Raw genomic sequence first — 21,411 nt, forward strand, 5'->3', positions numbered from 1 at the left:
CTGCCAGTCAAGACCGACTCCATATAAGGCAGATTTATATGTTCATTTTCTCTCTCTCTCTCTCTCTCTCTCTCTCTCTCTCTCTCTCTCTCTCTGTCTGTCTCGTGTGTCTTCTTTTTTAAGGCACTCAAACTCAAAACCATTGTGAGAGGTGATGCCCCAGCTATTCTGGCTTCCACGAGCCTCTGTAAAAAGGAGGTGAGTGAATGGTTAACAGGTAAATCTTCAGGGGAGGATAGGAGGTGAGTTAGCTCAAGAGCCTGAAATGGTTTCTGATTGCTGTGGATAATAGGTTTGTGCTTAGAAGCAAACCACAGTGTAGAATAGAGCTTTTTAAAATATGTAAATATGCATGATTTAGACAGGTCACATAAGTTACATTTTATTTTCACTTTTATTATTCTTAGCATGGGGTACACCCAGCCTTGGCGTTTTTTATCCTCAGCTTAACTAAGGGATTTCTGCTTCCCCAAGGGATGCAAAGCAACCTCTTGAACTCACCTCTGTAGATCAGTATGTTGTGACTCTAGTGCTTAGCACCCTTCCCTGTTATGCTCACCAGTTCACGGTTCTCTTGTTCCACAGCCCTGGGAGTCCCAGTGCTTCTGCAGCAATTTCCCTCATGATGTTTTCTGCGCAGATTCCTGGGGCCAGTCACTGCTCGTCTCTACAGATGTTGGTGTCCTCCTCTTAGATGGTTGGTGGATGACCCTGTGATTGTTAGCGTGTGCTGACCTGGTTGCCTTACATTCCCCTACTCCCAATTGATTTCTGTAATGTAGCTTATGTGGGGCTTCCTTCATATCTGGCCTGAAAGCTGCTAGTGAGGCCAGAATCCTCACAGGAGCAGGCTGCTGGTTATATGTTACCACTCTGCTGAGAGGGTTGCACTGATTGTCAATTTGCCACCAAGCCAGGTTCTAGGTACTTGGGTTAATTCACAGAGCCCTAAATCACTTTGGCCCAAAGTATTAATGACCGTCTGATCCCTTATGCTCCACCTCCATCACTAAGATCTTCTAATGAGTTCTCCATGCCCCTGACATTCGGTTTGCCCTTGCTGAACATTGAGCCTTTAGGTTTGGCAGGCCCTGCCCTGTGGAGCAGCCTGCCAGTAGAGGTTTAGCAGGAATAATCTCTGCCTCCTTTTAGATGGCACATACAATGGTGCTATTTAGAAAGGCCTTTGAAATCTGAATATTATTGTAACCAGCCAATATATATGGATTTCCCCTTGATGTTTTGATCTGAGCCTTGACACAGAGTCTCTTGAATTTTTCCTTCCAGATGGGCAGCCTCCCATCCCAGTGTTTGATAAAACTTTACAGATCAAACAGATGCATGTATTGGAAACTCTGGACCTTCTCATTTCTAGAGCGGACAAAGGTAAAGCATGTAAGCCTGTCTGGTAAGAAATGTCATTTCCCTGGGCAAGCTTGTGATAGAAGCATAACTGCCTGGCTGGAGGTATTTGAGCTTAAGCTGGATCTTCCAGGATCCTGCATTTATTTTGTATGATATTGTATCTACTGTTTTAACCTTCTGTAAGCCCTTTGAATGCAAAACTACATCTTGTGTCCAATCCCTGGATGCTGGGATTTGTTGAAGAAAGACAGCTCAATGGAATGTCCTGGATTGCCTGGGACTGTGGCCTGCAGTAGACAACAAAACAAACCATGACTGCCTTTGGTGCATGACACTTCAGAAACAACCCACAGCCTCCCTCCTTTTAGCTGTCTCCTACCTTTCATTACTCAAGAGGGCTGGCTCTTCCATCTTCACCCTGTGGGTGCATTCTGCATACCAGCCTTCAGTTTGTGTGTGTGTGTGTGTGTGTGTGTGTGTGTGTTCCTCCCAAAAAATTAAGCTAAAAAAACAATGTTAAAAACAAGGATAGAACAACCTAAAATATGCAAGTGTTTTGTCTAATTTATTTTTATCCCCTAGCATCAGGTGTTCAGCATTAGACTGCTTCTGAACTTGGAAGTTCCATATATCCAGTGTGGCCAGTCATTGTGGGTAGATCTCTCTTGCAGGATCTGCCCCAGCTATCTTGATGTTGACTAGCAGGAGATATTCCCTACACCACATAACAGATTACTATGTGTGTGTGTTTTAAAGAAACATTTGTGCCTGTAACATGTCTATTTGTGTGTCTCCCACCTGACAGGGAAGGACGCTCGCCTCCTGGTCTTCCGGCTGAGTGCCGTACGGAAAGGCATGGAATCCAAGCAAGCCAGAAGCAAGTGTGACTGCCGAGAAAACAAACTGGAGAAAACAAAAGGTGCTTATGGCAGTGGGTGGGGGAGCTTTTTCACCCTAGGGGCTGCCTTCCCTTCGGGTAACCTCCTGGGCAAAAGGAGATGGGGCAACAAATATGCACTTTGCCTTTGCACAGTAGGCAAGTTTCTTCATGCACGCACACCCCCCCCCCATACTATTCTCCACGCAGCCGAGGAGTTTGAGTTCAGGGACACATTCCGACCTGATAAAAACATTCATTGAGGGTATGAAGCAGCGCTGGAGAGGGTTGTGGCCTGGGGAGAGTATGACGGTAGTGCTGAGATCAGGCAGTGGGTCCCAGCCATCCATCCAACCAACCAACCAGCTGAACGATGCTTTAAGGTTGTGCCTTATCTTATCTTGGAGTCATCTGGCCTACTATTGTTGGGAGCTTTCTAGTGTTGGTGGCTTCCCCATCCTTGACGTCCTATTTATATGGGGAATCTGGGGGTCTGAACCTGGGAATGTGTTGTCTGTAGGCGGAGTATGTGCTGTTATCATTCACCTAGGTGCCTGTCCTTCCATTACAGAGTTTTCCTGTAAGAACACCCCTGCATTAAAGCAGGCTGATTTCAGGTGTCAGGGGACAGCAGCACAGTTTAAGCCAATAGTTTTGGGTAGGTGAATGAGTGGAAACTACAAACTGAGTTTATTCTCCCTCCTCAGTCTCTAGTCAAGCTCAAGTCCCACACGGACCACAGCATAGCACTGAGTCTCTGGGGAAGGGTCATAGGTCAGTGGTGCAGAGTTTGTTCTGGGAGAAGCCCTTTTCTGAAATCCTGGACCACAGCTTGCCAGTCAGCAAAGACAGTGCTTGTCTAAATTGTCCAATAGTCTGACTCAGTATAAGGCAGGTTCCTACGTCAATGCAGCTGGGCAGTGATGCCTTCTGTCCCTTTGCAAGAAATAGCTAGATGTGGTGGTGCTAAAACATTTCTCCTGTGACCCAAAGCCTGATCCGCTGTGGTCAGTTTTCAGCTCTCCTCTCCCATCCCTCTTAGCCAGGCTTTCCTTTGGGACATTACTCAGAGCTGTTCTTGACACACACACACACACACACACACTCAACTGAACCTTTGTTGCCCAGGCTGCCATCTGTATGCCATCAACACCCACCACAGCAACGAGCTGCGGATCGTCGCATCCATCCGGAACAAGCTGCTTCTCATCACCAGGAAGTTCAAGCAGTGGGAGGGTCTGAACAGTGGTCTCTCGTTGTCGCCTCAGTCAGAGTCCCCAGTTGAAGAATTCCAGTACATCCGGGTAGGTTTGAGGTAAAGCACCGGCAAACTACCACCGTCCACACATGCCTCCTCCTCCTTGGGTGCCTGGCAGAAAACTGTAAGCTGCCCCTTTAAGCCTAGGAGCTGATCCAGTCTTCCTGATCTTTAAAAATCCGTCAGAGAGGTCATGGGGCCCACGATCAAGAGGGGAAACTTTGGCCTTCCCAGTGTTATTGGGACTTCCAACTCCCTGAGCACACTGGCCAGTCCATCAGCACCTGGAGGGCCACAGATTTCCCCACCCTTGCCATAAAAGCAGCGACAGTTTAATATTATAGGCCAGTGGGAGGAAGATGTCACCAAGCCTTTTCTGAGCCAATGGATGCATTTGGAATGCTGAGAAAGTTCTTTGGGTGCCAGTCACTAAACGGGTTGCATAAGGGCTTCCATATCTTTACAAAAAATGCAGAAAAGGAGGACCATAAAATGGTGCAGGCACACACACACAAACACACTATTCAGCCATCCCATCAATGGGAAAAGGCACCTACATCAGCCACCACCATGCTCACTCACAGAGAGAGAAGTTTTTTACACCTCAGCTCAGGTTTTAGGGGGGTGTTCAGTGTAGGAGAGGCCAAGCCAATGCAAACAGGAACTGAGTAGGGAGAGCAAGCAGCCCTTCATCTATTGCAGATTTTTTAGGGAATATTTACTAAGATCTCTCACAGACACCAGAGAGGGTCCTGATGGGATGTGCAAACTGGCCTCCATTGGTGCTGCATTGGCAACCTGTGTTCTAGACCAACAAACCTCCTTCAGTTCAGAGCAGCTTGGAATAGCCAAGTCTTCATTTGACCCTAACCAGAGAGGGCACCAGACACGCATCCAGCAAGAGGGAGTTTCACATCAGTTCCACACTGATAGGGCACAGAGGCCTCATTTCCAGGGCCTACCAGCTTGATGGATCTTCATAGCAGGTCTGTGGGCAAAGCCTCCATGGCTGATCTGTGCATGCACATCAGCCTTTATCATGCTCTTCTAACTTTAGTTACCTTTTTATTACTAAAATGTTAAAAATGCAAATGATTTATTGTGGAAGGTTCTGTAATCTCTGTTGTTGTATTGGTTACCCCTTTCTGTACCTGAGATCCTCAAGAAGTCTGAATTTTGTGTCCTGCATCTCTGTTCATGCACACACACAATACCTCTAATGCAGCATTGTTTGGGGATTGCAGGAGATCTGCTTGTCTGACCCCCCTGTTGTCATGACATTGGTGGATGGGCCCACAGGGGAAAATGACAACCTGATTTGCGTCGCCTACCGGCACCAGTTTGACTTGATCAATGAGAGCACGGGTGAATCCTACAGATTGCACCATGTCGACTCGAGCAGGGTAAGTTCATTGGGTGTCACAAATATTTGCTGAAGCTGCTGTCGCCCATTTCCTTCGAAAGGGTCTCAGCCTCCCCACCCCCAAGGCTGCCCAAGCAAAAATGCAGTTGATCTCAGGATCAGGGCCATCTCCTGCACTACACCTGATGTCTACTGTCAACCTGATTCAGTTGATTAAAAATGCAATCCTAGGTGATGAATCAGTCAAAGTGAAATACTTTTGTCCTGTTGCTTCCTGTGGTTTTTTTACCGTCAAGATCACTGGGATTTCTAAACGTGCTTAATTTGGGCTGGGTCATGCCCCCTGTGCCAGAAAACCAAAATGTATAATAACAGAAGCAGCACTTCTGCAGTTGTTCACTTAGGCTTTGAATTAGAAGTGTATGTAAAACAATTAGATTAAATTACAGACTAGATGCAGGTGCCAGAATTTAGAAACGTTTGGTGGGAATGTGATGGGGGGGGGCGCTTCTTCTTTTTCTCCTGATACAAAACCACTGAATTGTTTTCAAAGAGTTCGTAGGAAGCTCAGCCTCCAGCCTGCCCACTACCCTTGCCCGTTATCATTGCAGGTTAATTTTGTTGCAGCTATTGATGTGTATGAAGATGGAGAAGCTGGCCTGCTCTTGTGCTATAACTGTAAGTACTGCTCACTCGCTCTGTCCAGGGAGACGGTCTGGGGTCTGTCTATGGTTCCGTCTTGCATCAGTGCAGAACGGACACTAAAAGTAAAAGACTTGCTTCACACGGGAGACGCAGTAAGGTAGAATAGGGACTGCTAGAGCTGAAGAGAAACACCCTCTGCTGGCAGTCAGGAAAGCAAAGGTATTTGGGGTGTTTACGTGCATGTGCTTGTGTGTGCCCTTGAAAGCAGGGAGGCTTACCTGGTGGAAATCAGAGGATGTTATTGAGATGATGTAACTTCAAGAATTTGCTTACCTTCCTCCCATTCCTTTTTTCCTTTTGCATAATGTCTGTTGGATTGTGAACCTGCAGGCAGGGATTCTCTCATCTTTGATGCAAAACATAAAACAGTTGGAAAACGTTCGGTGCTTTATAAATGATACTATCATATTTTATTTTTATAAGTGATATTATTAATGTTACTGTCATTTATAAAGTAGTAGTAATAGTTCTACTAAGAGTACCTTGATTGTGTTCTTGAATATAGCCCAATCATCATCCTCATCATTGATTGATTGGTTTATTACGGCCATTGGCCCATATCTAAAAACAATACATCAAAATTTATCCATAAATAATACAATTTAAACAGTTCCAAGTTAAAACACCCCTATAAAACCAATTTTACTTCAGTTTAGTAAACTATACACAATAAGCTCCCTCTACGTCAACCTCAATTCAAATCCCTCAGATTTTGGGGGATATGCGTCTTAGTTCTGGCACTTATTGATGGTTCTTAAGTTTGGCTAAGCTGTCAGAGTCATACAGTGATCCATTTCTCCTCTTATGAAATAAGACATTAATCAGGTATCTAGCGACTGCAAGGGATCTACTTGAGTCTTCGTCGTTTAATAAGTATATTATTTGGGCTTCCTGAGGTCTGTCAGCTATTCTCGATAAATATGGGGCCAAAAACTTGGACCGTGAAGCCGAATGTATAGGACAACAGAAGATTATATGATATAACGATTCTGTAGATCCACTTTTACAGTCACAGAGGAGTGAGATCTGTCCGTTGGAGAGTCTATTACCCAACACATTTGATGGGAAAACATTGAATCTAGCCTTTATAAAGGCATACCTGTGCATCACCACAGATAAGGTAGTTAAATAAGATGGAAGCTTTGTTGGTGGTGTTAAGCCAAGGTTTATCGGCGAACAGGTGCCACCACCTGTCGCAATATTAAATTGTAAATCCATCTCCTCTAATTTGTGAGTTATAATTCTCTTGGCAGAAATTAAATCCAATTTTAGTAGTTTAGATGGAGATAGTCCTAAGGACACAAGTTTCCCATGTATTATTTTTGCCCAAGGGCTAGGGAAGTCGTCTCTCCAGAGACACTGTATCAAGTGGAGATTTGGAAGTTTATGCCATAATGCCAACCAGTAACAGAGGATGCATTTCCATAATGTGGTTTCTAGAGATGTAACATTTAGTTCGAGACGTATAGCAGTATTGCCTACACACCTGGGTAATTTTAGCAACCTTCTTAGCAGCTGGTTTTGGATTACCTCCAATTGGGTTAGATTAACAAAGGACCCCCATGTTGGAATTGCATATGCTATTGTTGCAATCACCTTTGCCTTGAAAACTTTTAACACTGATGGAATATGGAAAGCCCCATCTGAAAAGAAAAAACGCAGTAGCGCAAAGGAAAGGGCTTTAGCTCTATTTAATACATATGCCAGATGGACCTTCCAGCCCATGTTGTGTTGGAGAAGGACTCCCAAGTATTGAAATTTAAAGACTTGGTCAATGGCTTTTCCGTCTATTCTCCAATTATAGGTTTTTCGACTCTTGGTGAAAATTAGAACTTTGGACTTGGCATGATTAATTGTAAGAAAATTTGATTTGCAGTAAGCATCAAAAATTTTCAGTGCCCTCCTAAGGCCTACTCTTGAGAAAGATAGGATCACTGCGTCGTCTGCGTAGAGTAGAAGGGGGCAACGATATTGGGCAAGGCGGGGGGCATGGATCGTTTCTTGAGAATCTATCAGAGGCGCCCTCATATCACTTATAAATAGATTAAAAAGGGTCGGAGCAAGGATACATCCTTGACGGACACCTCTATTGATGGTTACTGAATTTGAGAGGTCGCCGGCCGGAGTGATTCTCACCCTTGCGGCTGATCCGTCATGCAATTTAGTTATTAGCCACAAAAGTCTTTTGTCTATTCCCCATCGTGCTAATTTTCCCCAAAGTAATCCCCTGGGGATGCTGTCAAAAGCGGCCTTTAAATCAATAAAGGCTGCACAAAGTTGGCCTCTATTTGGGGCGGAATATTTCCGGGCAAGGTGGTATAAAACTAAGACATGATCAACCGCTGACTGATTCGGTCTAAAACCAGCCTGTTCAGGCCCAATCAGGTTGTTCTCTTCGGCCCACTTAGTAAGCTTAGTTAACAAGAACCGTGCATATATTTTCCCAATTATTGACAATAAACTGATATTCCTGTAATTTCCCGGGTCATCTGTCGAGCCCTTTTTATGAATTGGAATAATAATCGCATCCTTCCATATTCTTGGAACCTTCCCACTGTTGTTTACGGCATCAAAAGTAACGGCCAGGATTTTCGCCCACCAGTGTGCATGAAGTTTTATAGCTTCCGCCGGGACTAGGTCGGGACCGGGGGCTTTTCCAACTTTGAGATTGGAAATGAGTCCGTGGATTTCTTCCGGGTCAGTGGGTGGCCAAAGAGGGAGCTGCTCATAGAATCCATCGATTTTATTAATATTAAGGTCTGGTAAGGCAAAATAGTTCCTTAGAAATGTTTCCCAAACTGGGGCAGGAATAACGGTTAGTGGGTAACTTTTAGAGTTTCTGTTAACCAACAGCCAGAATTTTCGGGAATTACGGGTATTTGAGGCAGCTACAAGTGCATGCCAGCGGTTCAGTTGCCATTCCTGTTTGGCCTTTTTTTGCACATATTTGTAAGCTGATTTTGCCTGATAGTACTCCTTGGGAAGCATAGTCGCCCCTGAGGATTTGTAATCATTATAAATAGCACAAAGATGTTGTTTGGCTTCTTTGCAATTACGGTTAAACCACAGTGCACCTGTCTTGGAGTGGGCCCGATTTACCTGGTGGGTTGGGACAGTAAAGAATGACGTGAGGTCATTCAACAGATTGGCAAATAGATTAATAGTTTGATCATGTTCATATGAGGTTATGTCAAGGGCTGAATAGGTTTGTACGATCTCCTGCTGAAAAAATTGAGAATATTTTTGAGCCTGCGTTACAGACCACTTTATACCCTTCACTCGTAATGCCGTATTAATGCCCTCTACCGGGTTTTCTGTGTTAGTGTCTAATTGAGTTGGATGACTGTACTCGTCCCCATGCCAGTCTAGGTCAAACATAGCAGCAAGTGGAAGGTGGTCACTGAACTGAATATTGTCAATCTTAAAAGAGAGAGCTTTCGGCATCAGATCACTCGAGGCTAAAAGGTAATCTAGTACACTGTTTGATTTTATGCCTAGGTGGGTATACTCCCCCGGTATATCGGGAGGGCAGCAACCATTCAGGGGTACTAGGTTTAAGCGAATAGCCATTTGGTAAAGAAGTACTCCCGCCTCGTTTACTTTAGAGTCTTTTGAGGTTCTCCTCACGGCGTGTCTCAAATCATAGTTGTCGAGGCATGGAGCAGACCACCATTTAGCTTTAGTTAAATCGACCCAATTTGCTGCTATGCGTGCGTTAAAGTCACCCCCAATTAAGGATTGGCTATTGGAATATTTAACTTGGCATGATACTAAATGATCTTCTAATATTTCCCATCTATCATGCAGTTCAAGGGACGAACCCCCTGGCGGGAGGTAGACATTGGAGATTAGCAGTGATACTCCCCCCCCCCCCGACATCAACCCGGATAAAGCATAGGGGGGAGCAGTCGAAACTAATGAAAATTTGAAATGGAGCTTCAGTGAGATACCTATTACTAGACCACCTTTCGGCCGTCCTCCTTTCTGGGAGGGGCAAGCTGGAAGAGATAGAAGGTCGAATCCGTTTATAACAATTTCACCCTCCTCCCAAGTTTCTTGCAATAGAATGATATGAAACGAATTGATATACGACTGGAATTCTGGGTCACATTTTTTCCTACGCCAGCCAGCGATGTTCCAACAGAGGATCGATATTGGTGGTTTTTTGGGTTGTCCAGCTAACCGTCATTTAAATTCTTGTGGGAAGCTCTTATGCAGCAAGGACGCTCCCTTAAAGAAGTCCGTTATTTTCCTTTGCTGAGGGTTGACGTCCTGGTGTGGTGAGTCTTTTGCTCTGGTGCGCGCCGGTTGTGGTGGGTCTTTTGCTTTGGTGCGAGTCGGTTGTGGCACGATCAAGTCGCAAGGGCCAGACTTTTTGGGGGACAGAAAAGAGTTAGCATCCTGGTGAGTAGAGATAATATTTGGCGATTTTAGCTGTCGGGCCCAACTAGGCTCTGAAGAGGCTCCTGCCAAGTCCGCTGGAGCCGTCCTCTTTGGGGATCTAACCGAAACACTTGTGATCATTTGATTTATATGTCCTGCTGGGTCTTCAGTCCACTCTGTGTTGACTCTCGACACTATAGTGTCTTCCTCACGTAATTTTTTGATTTTTGGTGGAGAAGCCTGAGTTGGAGTGGCCACTACTGTCTCAGGTCATGGATGGTCTTCAATGTACGTTGATTCCAAGTCCGGCATGGAGGGGTGCAGGGGCGACGATTTATCCAGGGGAGTGTTATCCTGAGATTCATTCTTTGATCGGTTAATCTCAGAGGGAACAGATAAGTCTATTAAAAGCAGGGATGAGTTACCAGTGTGAAGGGGAGGAGAAGAGTCTGCCTCCAGCAGTGAGACCTTCCCATCCAATGCCGATGGCACCTTATATGCTGGATATTGGGGGATTGTTGTTTCCACCTCCATGGGGCATGGCACCGCTAAGTTAGAGTGGGTATTATTCATAGTAACTCCGTTGCAGGCGATACTTAGGAGCTGAAGTTTAAGTGAGTCCAGCCTATTTATAATTTCTTGTTGTTCCATCGCTGGTAACTCTCCAAAGGAGGCGATAAGCTCTCTTTCCTCCTGGGGTGTCAAAGAGTTACTGGCACAATCATAGTGTTTAGTTGTAGGAGTGGGGGTACTATGGGTCTGGCCCCGACATGAGGTGTACAGCTCAGCCCTCTTTTGTGGTTCAGGATGGGAAGGTTGTACCGTCTCCTTGATTAATCTCTCCGATAGGAGGGGTCTAATTATGGAGTCCATGAAAACTCTCGTTGGAAAAATGCCAAGACTATTCAAAAACACTTTTTGCTGAATAAGAAGAGAGGGGATTTTTGCAGAGCGGAAAGCCAGCATTATTCTCTGATATCTGTTCTGGCGGACTAAGGGAAGCACAGCACAAAGATCTATTTGTATGTCTCGAGTTTTAGAAGCCATCTGAGGTGCTCTTTAGACCCATGTAGCGTTGTCCAACTTAGGTCCCTTTCCCGGAAGGTTAGGGAAATCTTCCTTGGATGTAGAATCAGGGATTGGCGATTCAGTGCGGGGTTGAGATTGTATTTGCAGTTCTTCATACAATCAGTGTTTGGTGGAGCTTCCTGTCGGCGCAACGGAACATCTACTGCCCCATCTTGGGCTGTCTGTGCCGGCTGGTCATCCAGTTTTTGCTGAAGGCTATGCAGCTGAGAGGATAGGCCGTCAATATACAGTTTAGAGTTCTAATTATTAGATGGAGTTGCTCGCATCCTGTGCAGACCGATTCGGCTACCAACTCCTCCTTCGGATAGGGACCATCCCCATTTGTGTTACCATTAGCGTTTCCAATTTGTAACGTCTCAGGGGCCTCATCTTCTGATGTTGTTTCAAGGGCAGTTAGAGGATCGAAACGATTTTGAGTTGCTATTGAGTAGGTACATTCCTCGGGGCCTCTCCCTCCTTTAGGTGAACCCTTTCTTAATTGCTTAGGCCTCGGAGAGGATAATGCCTCGTCAGAGTCTCTTGGACGTTTTCCATGACCCATAAGTCAATTTTGCAGGAGAACCGTCGTGGGCACTGTGCTGGGGAGCTCCTTAAATCCTTTAGTCTTCCTCACAAGAATACTACCACTTCCAGGAGAGTGGTGCCATAAAATTACTCACAGTAAAGCAGTTAGTTCAAGCCTCTTCCTTCCCCTCTTCCTTGTTCCTAGGATTTTCGAGACAGCTCGGTTCCAGCAGTTGGGCAAAATTCACTTCGTAGTATGCAATAAACTAAAAGCTAAAGGAAAGAGCTGGTCGACAGGGCAGAGGATTTATGCCCAGGAGAACCTTTCACTTATCTCTCCCAGTTAGGGAGGCGGCGGCAGCCATGGCGGCAAGTCCGGCGTCAGAGCAACCCAGATAAAAAGAAAAACAAAGATAACACAAGCAGCGGGATACTAAAAAATACTAAAAGACAGCCAGCACAGCCAGCAGATCATTAAAATTCACGGATAAAAACAAGGGAGGATAAAAACCACTTAAAACCACTTAAAAACTCTGATAAGGGTAAGCGAAATTACTCGGAAACTACCTTCGCCGCCATGTTGGATCCTCCCTGCCCCTATCCTCATCATATTTCATAGAATTACAGAATCATAAAGTTGAAAGGGACCCTGAGGGTCATCTAGTCCAACCCAAAGCAATGCAGGAATCTCAACTAATGCATCCATGACAGGTGGTCATCTTGCCATAGGACTGCCCCCATAGGCATGAAAAGCGTTTCTTCTCTTGCACACATGCCCCACAATATATATCCACTGCACATCAATGATTGATATATAATTAATAGAATACAATATAGGATAGGATAATAAAACAGTTAAACAATTTTAATAGAATAAGGTTAACAGTTAACAGTTTGTTTGGAAAGGGGCAGAAGTAAGAGAAGAGATAGACAGACTTGCTTTCCTGCTGGTTGCACATGTTCTTTGCATAAGCAGCACATGGTGGTGGGTGGGCAGCTGACAGGTGCATCAAAACAGCTGCCAGAAGCCAAAGTGAGTCTGGATTGATGCACTGGGCAGCCGCTAAGCCTTCTCTTCTCCATTAGCCTTATCCAAAACAAGGAGGAGCTCAAGTGGGTGGACGGGAGAATTCAGTAGATGGCCAACCTCGAAGTCTTGCCCTCCCTTTTCCACTAGAATAGGCAAATGAGCCCACACATAGTGGTAGTGGTGAAAATAGTCTATGCAGCTTGACTTGAAGGCAGGAAGATGGGGAATCTGGAAAAGTTTCTGCCTTCTGACCACTTTGGCCATCACCCCACTTGCCAGTCCTCTGATTCTGGGTGAAGCTGACTTGAGCAAAAATCTCAGTTTCTTGTCAGTATATCTTATTGGCAAAGCAAAGCTAGGAACCTGGATGAGCAAAAACCCTCACACATGTGGACAAAGCAGAAGAGCAAGGAGAAAGCAAGCGCTAAACTTCCATTTCATAGAACTGTAGAGTCGAAAGGGAGCCTCCTGGCTTGATACAGGCTGTGCAATGCAGGGTGCAACAGCAGCATCTCTGACAGATGGGCCATCCAGCCTCTGCTTAAAATACCACCTCCTGGGGCAGACTGTTCCACAGTGAAACAGCTGTTATCTTTAGGAAGATTCTCCTCACATTTAGCCAAAATCTGCTTTCCTGCCATTTCTGTCTTCTATGCAGTGCTTTTTTTTCTGGGAGTACACAGGGGTACGCTACCCCTAAACATTTTGAGAATCTAAGTTCGGCCTCATTGAGGGGCAGTATTTCAATATGAGTAGGAAAATGAGAATATCCCTAAACATTTTTTTAGGAAAAACAAGCACTGCTTCTATGTATTTGAAAACAGCTCTCCTCTCTCCCATGTTGAAGGTTGCCAACTCCACTGGTGACTACCTGTGGCTTTGGCATCGACCAGATGCTCGAGCATGGAGTAGCTGAAGCCTTTCCCAGTGAAATGGTGAGGCTGCAACAGGAGAAAGCTTCACTCCTTCTAATTTCTGTGTTCCTGGCTGTTGTCGCAGGAGCAGGGCCAGTGACGTTGCTTGGCTGCCTTGTTTTTCTGCATTTGGTGTTTCTTTATTTGCTTGAAGTTAACAGGGGTCTCTTGTTACAGATGTCTGCTATTACCGCAAAGTGTGTCCCTTCAATGGGGGCTCGCCTTTGGTCCAGCCATCAGCATCTGACTTCCACTTCAGCTGGAACCAGGTTCCTTATGCCATTGGTAAGAAGAACCAGTTGCCTCCCCTTTTCCAATAAGTCTCTGCTGCTGTGTGAAGCCATTGTAATGTGGAGGGACAGCCTCTATGGGCAGGCAGAGGGAGGGAGGAGGACAATGCGGTGGCAGGAAGAGAGAAAAGGGGGTGGTAGTCAGCAGGGAATGCGGCCCTCAACAGAAAAGGTTTGCCCATCCTTAGCCTGCCTTAATTGTTTTGATCACATTATGCCCCTGTGTAACACAGAGACACCCATCAGTGTCCTGTCTTCTGCTGGATCCAGTGCACAAATGCCTCCTTCTGACTTCAGAGCCTGCCATTGCCCTAACCCATCTCTCCTCCCTTATATCCTTGCCCTTTGCTCCACCACCCTCAACTGTCCAAAGCTCTCCTGCTCCTAAAAATGACTCCACCTTTTCCTCTCTTTCTGCTACTTCTTCTGGCTGAAGCACCTGCACAACACAATCCTCTCTCCTGTCAAATCTCTCTGTCCTCAAAACTCTCATTTTCTGGGAAGCCTTTGGCACAACCCCATCAGCCTCACCCCCTCCTAAAAACAGAGCTTTAGTATGTGCAACTGAGGAGACCTGAAGAGTCTTCTTCCCCTCTCCATTGCCTCTGTCTCTCCCCCCCCCCCCAGGTAAATTTTAGGGTTTTTGATGTTGTTGGACTTTGATGGTCCTATGTAAGTCAGTAATAACATGGTAAAGGCTTATTGTAGGTCAGGAAAACTTCAGAGCTCCATGATGCTTAGGACTAACAACTTCGGCACAAAAGCCCATCATATACAGTGGTACCTTGGGTTGCATATGCTTCAGGTTACATGCGCTTCAGGTTATAGACCTGAAGATGTGTTCTTGTCTATTTTATTAATTAATTCCCACAACATTTTAATACAGTGGTACCTCGGGCTACATATGCTTCAGGTTACATACGCTTCAGGTTACAGACTTCGCTAACACAGAAATAGTACCTCGGGTTAAGAACTTTGCTTCAGGATGAGAACAGAAATCGTGCTCCGGTGGTGCGGCGATAGCAGGAGGCCCCATTAGCTAAAGTGGTACCTCAGGTTAAGAACAGTTTCAGGTTAAGAATGGACCTCCGGAAAGAATTAAGTACTTAACCCGAGGTACCACTGTACCATGTTGCATTTATTTCTTCATTAAATGCTTTTGTCTCCTCCTGCAGTTTGCGCTTTCCCCTATATTTTGGCCTTCACCACCGATTCCATTGAGATCCGATTAGTGGTGAATGGGAACCTCGTCCACACGGCTGTGGTCCCTGCGCTTCAGCTGGTGGCATCAAGGGTAAGGCAGTGAGATAAGAAATCTGGTTTCCTGTGCAAAATTCCCCTTCTTCTAGACATGCCTCTTCTAGCACTACAAAGGCAGAATCATAGAATTGTAGTGTTCGAAGGGACCCTGTGTTTCATATTAAGACTGCATCATTTAACCCATAAGCCCACCAAACAAGCAGGACATGCAACAAAACTTTACTGTGTGATTTTCCTGTTCAGGCTGCTGGCCAGCTGGCCATGCTCTTTTCCATGATACATCATTCCATTCCATTCCCACTCCCACTCACTTTTCTGGGTTTTCTTCCTAACTGCCAGACAACAATCCATGCTCACTGAGTGTCTTCTGTCCCCATAGCCTATTTTGCCCTCATTGCTGCCCAAGTTATCCCTCCCTGGACAAACATTTTGGTACTTATACAAACCTTGGGGTATTCTTTTTGTGTGTGCCACTGGAGATGTTTGTGGTCACACGGGTGCCACCGTGACAACCCATAGCTTCAGATAAGTCCATTTTGCTAACACTGCCTCTTTCTCCTTCCAGTCAGATATCTACTTCAGAGCCGTAACGGCAGTGAGCGAGCCATCCAACGGCAGTTCCAAGGAGACTAATTCACCTACTACCCCTCAGACACCATCAGTCAATGAAATCCCTGTTTTCTCTCCTTCTGCAGCAGAAGGTAAGGAAGGGGCTGAGGCCAGCCGAGAATTTGTTGCTTCTGTAGTATGTTCAGCTAAAGCAGCGGTTCTCAACCTGTGGGTCCCCAGATGTTGTTGGACTACAACTCCCATCATCCCTGAGCTCTGGCCTTGCTAGCTATGGGTGATGGGAGTTGTAGTTCAACAACATATGAGGACCCACAGGTTGAGAAAGGCTGAGCTAAAGCATCAGTCTTCAAACTTTTTGGGCTCGAAACTGTCCTTTTATCCCAAATCTGCACAATGTCGGACTTAAGGAGATAGGAATACATATCTTTCCATTCCGTGTTCATTGCATGCAGTGCTGCTTCCATTCTGCTGCAGTCATCTTCCACCTAAACTGGAGTTATTTGCCTTGCTATCATCTGTAGTGAAATTAACTGATTTGTGTGATTCACTAATTAAATGTGTAAAAAAAAATTTTTTTTTTAGCTAAGCCAATTCAGATGCATAGATGTTACATGTTTTATTTCTTTTGTTTTATTTCTTTTTAGCTACTGCTGTTTTTAACCATATTGTAAATACCTGTTTTTTAAACTAGTTTTAAATGGATAATCTTAATGTTTTATTTTATATTTTTTGTAAACTGCTTAGAGGTTTTGCTTTGTTTTACATTCAAGTGGTATATAAATTTTGTTAAATAAATAAATCTGGCAGAAGAGTGCTAACTTCATATAAAATCGGTTGTCTTTTGAAGGGAGTATAGGATCAATTGAAGAGGATTAGGTGAATTAAGAAAAATGAAATGTGGGTCTAATTAATGGAGTCATTTGTTTTACTTATAGGTTATAGAAAACAATGAACACTATAAAGGAAAAAATAGTGTTAGATATTATAGTAGAACAAATGTTATGTTGCATAGAAGATTCTTATTCCTTTTTGTAGAATAATTTAAGAAATGTAATTTGAAATACTGTTCAAGGAATGTAATTTTAAATACTGTTCAAGGGGGGAAGGGTTTAATTTATATTTATGCTTCAGTCAATATTACTTTTGTAATACAGTGTGGTGTGGAAAAAAATAACAAATTAGAAAAATAATAAAAATAATAAATCAATAAGGCACACCTGGAGGCTGTGGACTATTTAAACCCCTTCCAGTCGAGCTTTAGGCTCCACCATGCGACTGAAACTGCCTTGGACATGCTGGTTCATGATCTCTGGTGGGCTAGGGACAGAGATGAAAGCTGTTTCCTGGTTCTGCTGGATCTCTCAGCAGCTTTTGATACTGTCAACCACAGGATCATCTAGGAGGGCTGGGGGCAGTGGTTTTGCTCCTTCCTCCTAGGTTGTGTCTAGAAAGTAGTGGTGGGGGATTAATGTTCAAACCCCATGGCGCTCACTTGTGGGGTGCCCCAGGACTCCAAACTCTCCCCCATTCTTTTTAACATCTATATGAAACCGCTGGGTTTGGGCTGGGTGTTCACCAGTAAGCGAATTATACCCAGCTCTACCTTTCTTTTAATTCAGAACCAGTGAAGGCGGTGAACATCCTGTGAGGGTGTCTGTAGGTGGTTGGGGGGGAGGGGTGGTTGGGGGAGGGGTAGATGGCAGTCAACAGATTGAGGTTGAATCCCGACAAAACAGAAGTACTGTTTCTGGGGGACAGGGGGCGGGCAGGTGAGGGGACTCCCTGGTCCTGAATGGAGTAACTGTGCCCCTAAAGGACCCACAGCTGTCCATGGAGCCACAAGCCAAGGGCACCAGTGTCCAGGGCAGCTGTCTACCAGCTCCATCTAGCACACCAGCTTGGACCCTACCTGCCCGCACACTGTCTTGCCAGATTGGTACATACTCTGGTTATCTCCCGCTTGGACTACTGCAATGTGCTGTATGTGGAGCTACCTTTGAAGGTGATTCAGAAACTACAATTAATCCAGAATGCGGCTGCCAGACTGGTTACTGGGAGCTGCCTCCGGGACCATATAACACGGGTCCTAAAAGATCTACATTGGCTCCCAGTACATTTCCTAGCACAAATCAAAGTTATGGTGCTGACCTTTAAATCCCTAAATAGCTTTGGTCCTGTATACTTGAAGGAGTGTCTCTGCCCCCATTGTTCTGCCCGGACACTGAGATCCTTCTCCGAGGGCCTTCTGGCGGTTCCCTCATTGTGAGAAGTGAGATTACAAGGAACCAGGGCACACAGGTACGGCCTTCTCGGTAGTCGCACCCCCCCTTGGAACACCCTCCCACCAGATGGCAAGGAAACAAACAATTATCTGACTTTTGGAAGACATCTGAAGGCAGCCCAAATAAGGAAGTTTTTAATGTGTAATGTTTTGCTGTGGTTTTATAATTTGCTGGAAGCCACCCAGAGTGGCTGGGGCTACCCAGTCAGATGGGCAGCATATAAATAATGAATGATTGTTATTATTATGAGGGTAAAAGAGTTTTTTTGTGGACCGCCAACTCACCAGCAAGCCTGCTTATCGTCAACTCCTGCTCCACGACCCTCCTCCTCCTTGTCACTTCAGGTGAAGCTCTGTGCAAAAACATCTACAAGATCCCCCTGAGCAACCTGGTCGGCAGGAGCATCGAACGCCCACTCAAGTCCCCCCTGGTCCCCAAAGTCATCACCACCCCGACGTCGGCCAGCAGCACCTCCATCCCTGTCGCTCCTTCCCTCTCTTTGTCGCGCATAGAGATCAAAGAAATCGCAACCCGGACACGCAAAGAATTACTTGGTAAAGTAATAGGGCCATCCAGGGGCATAGGCAGCAAGGGATCCTGGCTGCAGCACTGCCAGGCACACTGAGATATTTGGATGTAGCCATGATCTATGTTGGGTGAGAATGCAACACCCTGGTGCTGGAGTTCATTGTATTAGGAATATTGCTCGCCCCCTTTCCTCCTGCTTTCTAACTCTTTAAGCATAAAGTCAAGATGCTATTGACTGACACTGCAGGTATTGATCTCTCACTCAGGCTTGCTTGAATCTCTTGACTGTGGCATGGGCTAGTCTGCTTGTCTGTTCAGGGGCTTGCAGATTTCAGCAGAATATGGTAGCCAAGCCCTCCCCAAATCCCGTGGTTGTTAGGAACCTGACCTCCAACTGTGTGCCCCTGCATTGTGAGATCAAGGACAATCTCCTCCTTTTTGGTGGGGATTGTTGCTCTGCCACCCTTCCAGCTCCAAATTTGGAGCTTGTGATTTGTAACTAAGTTGCCAAGGCACTTAAAGAGCCTTAGCCCCCTTGGCACCCCAAATGGTGAATCCCAGCCTCTCTCACCAGCTTGGATCTGGAGAGGAGGGCAGTGATCTCCCCTGTCATTGACCAGCAAAGCTCAGCACTATGGCAGTGGTCCAAGCTGGAGAGGAAAGCCAAGAGACTTCTCATCACCCTTTGCCAAAGGCAGCAAAAGGCTCACTACAGTGATGACAGCAAGACGATTTATAGATTCCCCCGTCTGTTGTTGTATTACACTTACCAGTGATCACCTCGGAGGCCCCTTTGGGGAACAGCCAGGTGGAATTAGTCATTGACAAATGAAACAATTCCATTGCCTTTACTCTGAGAATTCAGAAGCATTCCTTTCTTCTTCATCCAGGTCTCCTAGACGGCCAAGGTCCCAAGTCGGAGGGAGGACAGAAGCAGAAGAAAACCCCCCAGAAACAGTCAGACCCCAAGCCTGGAACAGTACGGTCAACAAGTAGTGACAGGTAACATATAGAAAGGTGCAATTCTTTGAGGGGCAAAAGCAGCACTCTGAACAAGAGTGCATATTCTCATCTGCAGCCCCTAAACTGCCTATTAGGTCAGAATCATGTTGCATACTCCCAATTGAATGCCTTCCTTTAATTCTTTGTAAAACCTGCCAGCAGCAAGGGGTGGGAGGCTTCTAACCACCCCCATCCAAGGTCTTGATCCAAATCACACATAGCCAGAGCTGCATAAAGGAGAACTCTCCAGCTGCAGTATGTTTTTGGACATGAGTTGCTGGGAATTGTAATTGGTGGAGAGTGCTGTTCTGCGTCTGCTCCCACTTGCAGGCTTCTCATTAGGGCATCTGGTGGGCCATTGTGAGAACAGGATGCTAGACTAGGTGGTCCTTTGGCCTGATTCTTACATGGGCTACAAAATGTAGTTAAGACCACCAAGTAAAGGTAAAGGGACCCCTGACCACTAGGTCGTGTCACGGATGACTCTGGAGTTGCGGCACTCATCTTACTTCCGCGTACAGCTTCCGGGTCATGACTAAGCCGCTTCTGGCGAACCAGAGCAGCACATGGAAACGCTGTTTACCTTCCCGCCGTAGCAGTACCTATTTATCTCCTTGCACTTTGACGTGCTTTCGAACTGCTAGGTGGGCAGGAGCAGGGACCGAGCAACGGGAGCCCCATTGCGGGGATTCGAACCCCATTGCGGGGGATTCAAACCGCTGACCTTCTGATCGGCAAGTCCTAGGCTCTGTGGTTTAACCCACAGCGCCACCTGCGTCCCACCCACCAAGAGGATTAGGCAAATTCATGGAGGATAAGCCTATCAATGCCTACTAGCTGCAATGGCTATGTTAGCCCTCCTCTGTCTGAAGCCATCACAAAGTGATGTCGGTATTCAGTGCCAGTAAGTACTGTCACGCATACAAAGATCCCTGGTTGAGTGTTTACTTATTTATTTAAAGCATTCTCCCCCAGTTCTTCAGAGATCAGCTTCCTCTTCCTTAGGCTTAAAATACATGACACCAAAGGGAAAATGGATGGGGAAGGAGGAGGAGGGGAAAGCAATTCACCTACCATACTTAGCTGCAGCTTGGTTTGACCCTTTGTCAGACCTCCCAATTTTTAAAAAAATCTCAAAACTTTGTTGCACTAGTCTCACATGAAATCACTCCTCCAAGTTATTATATGTCTAATAATAATAATAATAAAATAAAATAATAATAATAATAAATTTTATTTATACCCCGCCCTCCCCAGCCAGAGGACGGCTAACACCAATAAAATCACAGTAAAAACACAATAGGGGAAAAAGAGGGGTGGGGAACCAATTTAAAATACAGGTCTAAATTTAAAGTAGATCAAGACCATAAGGGGAGGGACCAAGGCCAAACGAAAGGCCAGGCAGAACAGCTCTGTCTTGCAGGCACTGGGAAAAGATGTCAAGTCCCACAGGGCCCTAGTCGCTTGTGACAGAGTGTTCCACCACGTCGGGGCCAGTGCTAAAAAGGCCCTGGCCCTAGTTGAAACCAATCTAATCTCCTTGAGGCTCGGGACTTCCAAAGTGTTATTTGTGGAACTTAAGGTCCTCTGTGGGGCATACCAGGAGAGGTGGTCCCATAGGTTAGTGGGTCCTAGGACACACAGGATGGCCCAACTTTTCATAGCAAGTGGACCATGAGTACTTTAACATGGAACCCACAGGCCACACACTGCCTTGTCGGGGGGCGGGGTGAGCAAGGCCAAACCTGACACACACCCAGCTGGGAAGGTGCTAATTAGGCTTTGGGAAGGAGGTGAGAGCCCTCATCCTTCCCTGGCTTTGGGAAGGCAACATAAGGGCTGTGAGAGGTGTCAATTGTTGAACTGCCCTGTACATGGTAAGAGAGAATAAACATTTGATCTGCTGTGATCGCAGGTTATGGATCTTTTTTGTGGCGGAGGTGAGGGGTGGTTGAATTTTCCTTTCTTGATTTCTGCCTTCCTCTCCACAG

The 21,411-nt window shown here is 45.7% G+C and overlaps 1 protein-coding gene across 8 annotated transcripts in view; it reads left to right on the plus strand.

Moving 5' to 3' along the window:
• GARNL3 (GTPase activating Rap/RanGAP domain like 3) overlaps positions 1-21,411 on the plus strand; it is a 115,396-nt gene that overhangs the window by 86,798 nt on the left and 7,187 nt on the right. For all 8 annotated transcript variants that reach the window (XM_083721699.1, XM_083721703.1, XM_083721701.1 and 5 more), the window contains 12 exons: positions 124-198; positions 586-697; positions 1,288-1,386; positions 2,171-2,284; positions 3,371-3,546; positions 4,745-4,903; positions 5,475-5,541; positions 13,666-13,773; positions 14,954-15,072; positions 15,604-15,739; positions 18,235-18,444; positions 19,309-19,420. In XM_083721699.1, coding sequence (XP_083577825.1) covers positions 124-198; positions 586-697; positions 1,288-1,386; positions 2,171-2,284; positions 3,371-3,546; positions 4,745-4,903; positions 5,475-5,541; positions 13,666-13,773; positions 14,954-15,072; positions 15,604-15,739; positions 18,235-18,444; positions 19,309-19,420 — 1,487 coding nt within the window. The remainder of the gene's footprint in view (positions 1-123; positions 199-585; positions 698-1,287; positions 1,387-2,170; positions 2,285-3,370; positions 3,547-4,744; positions 4,904-5,474; positions 5,542-13,665; positions 13,774-14,953; positions 15,073-15,603; positions 15,740-18,234; positions 18,445-19,308; positions 19,421-21,411) is intronic.

Source organism: Podarcis gaigeae (assembly GCF_964106915.1).
Source record: "Podarcis gaigeae genome assembly, chromosome: Z".
Taxonomy (NCBI): domain Eukaryota; kingdom Metazoa; phylum Chordata; class Lepidosauria; order Squamata; family Lacertidae; genus Podarcis; species Podarcis gaigeae.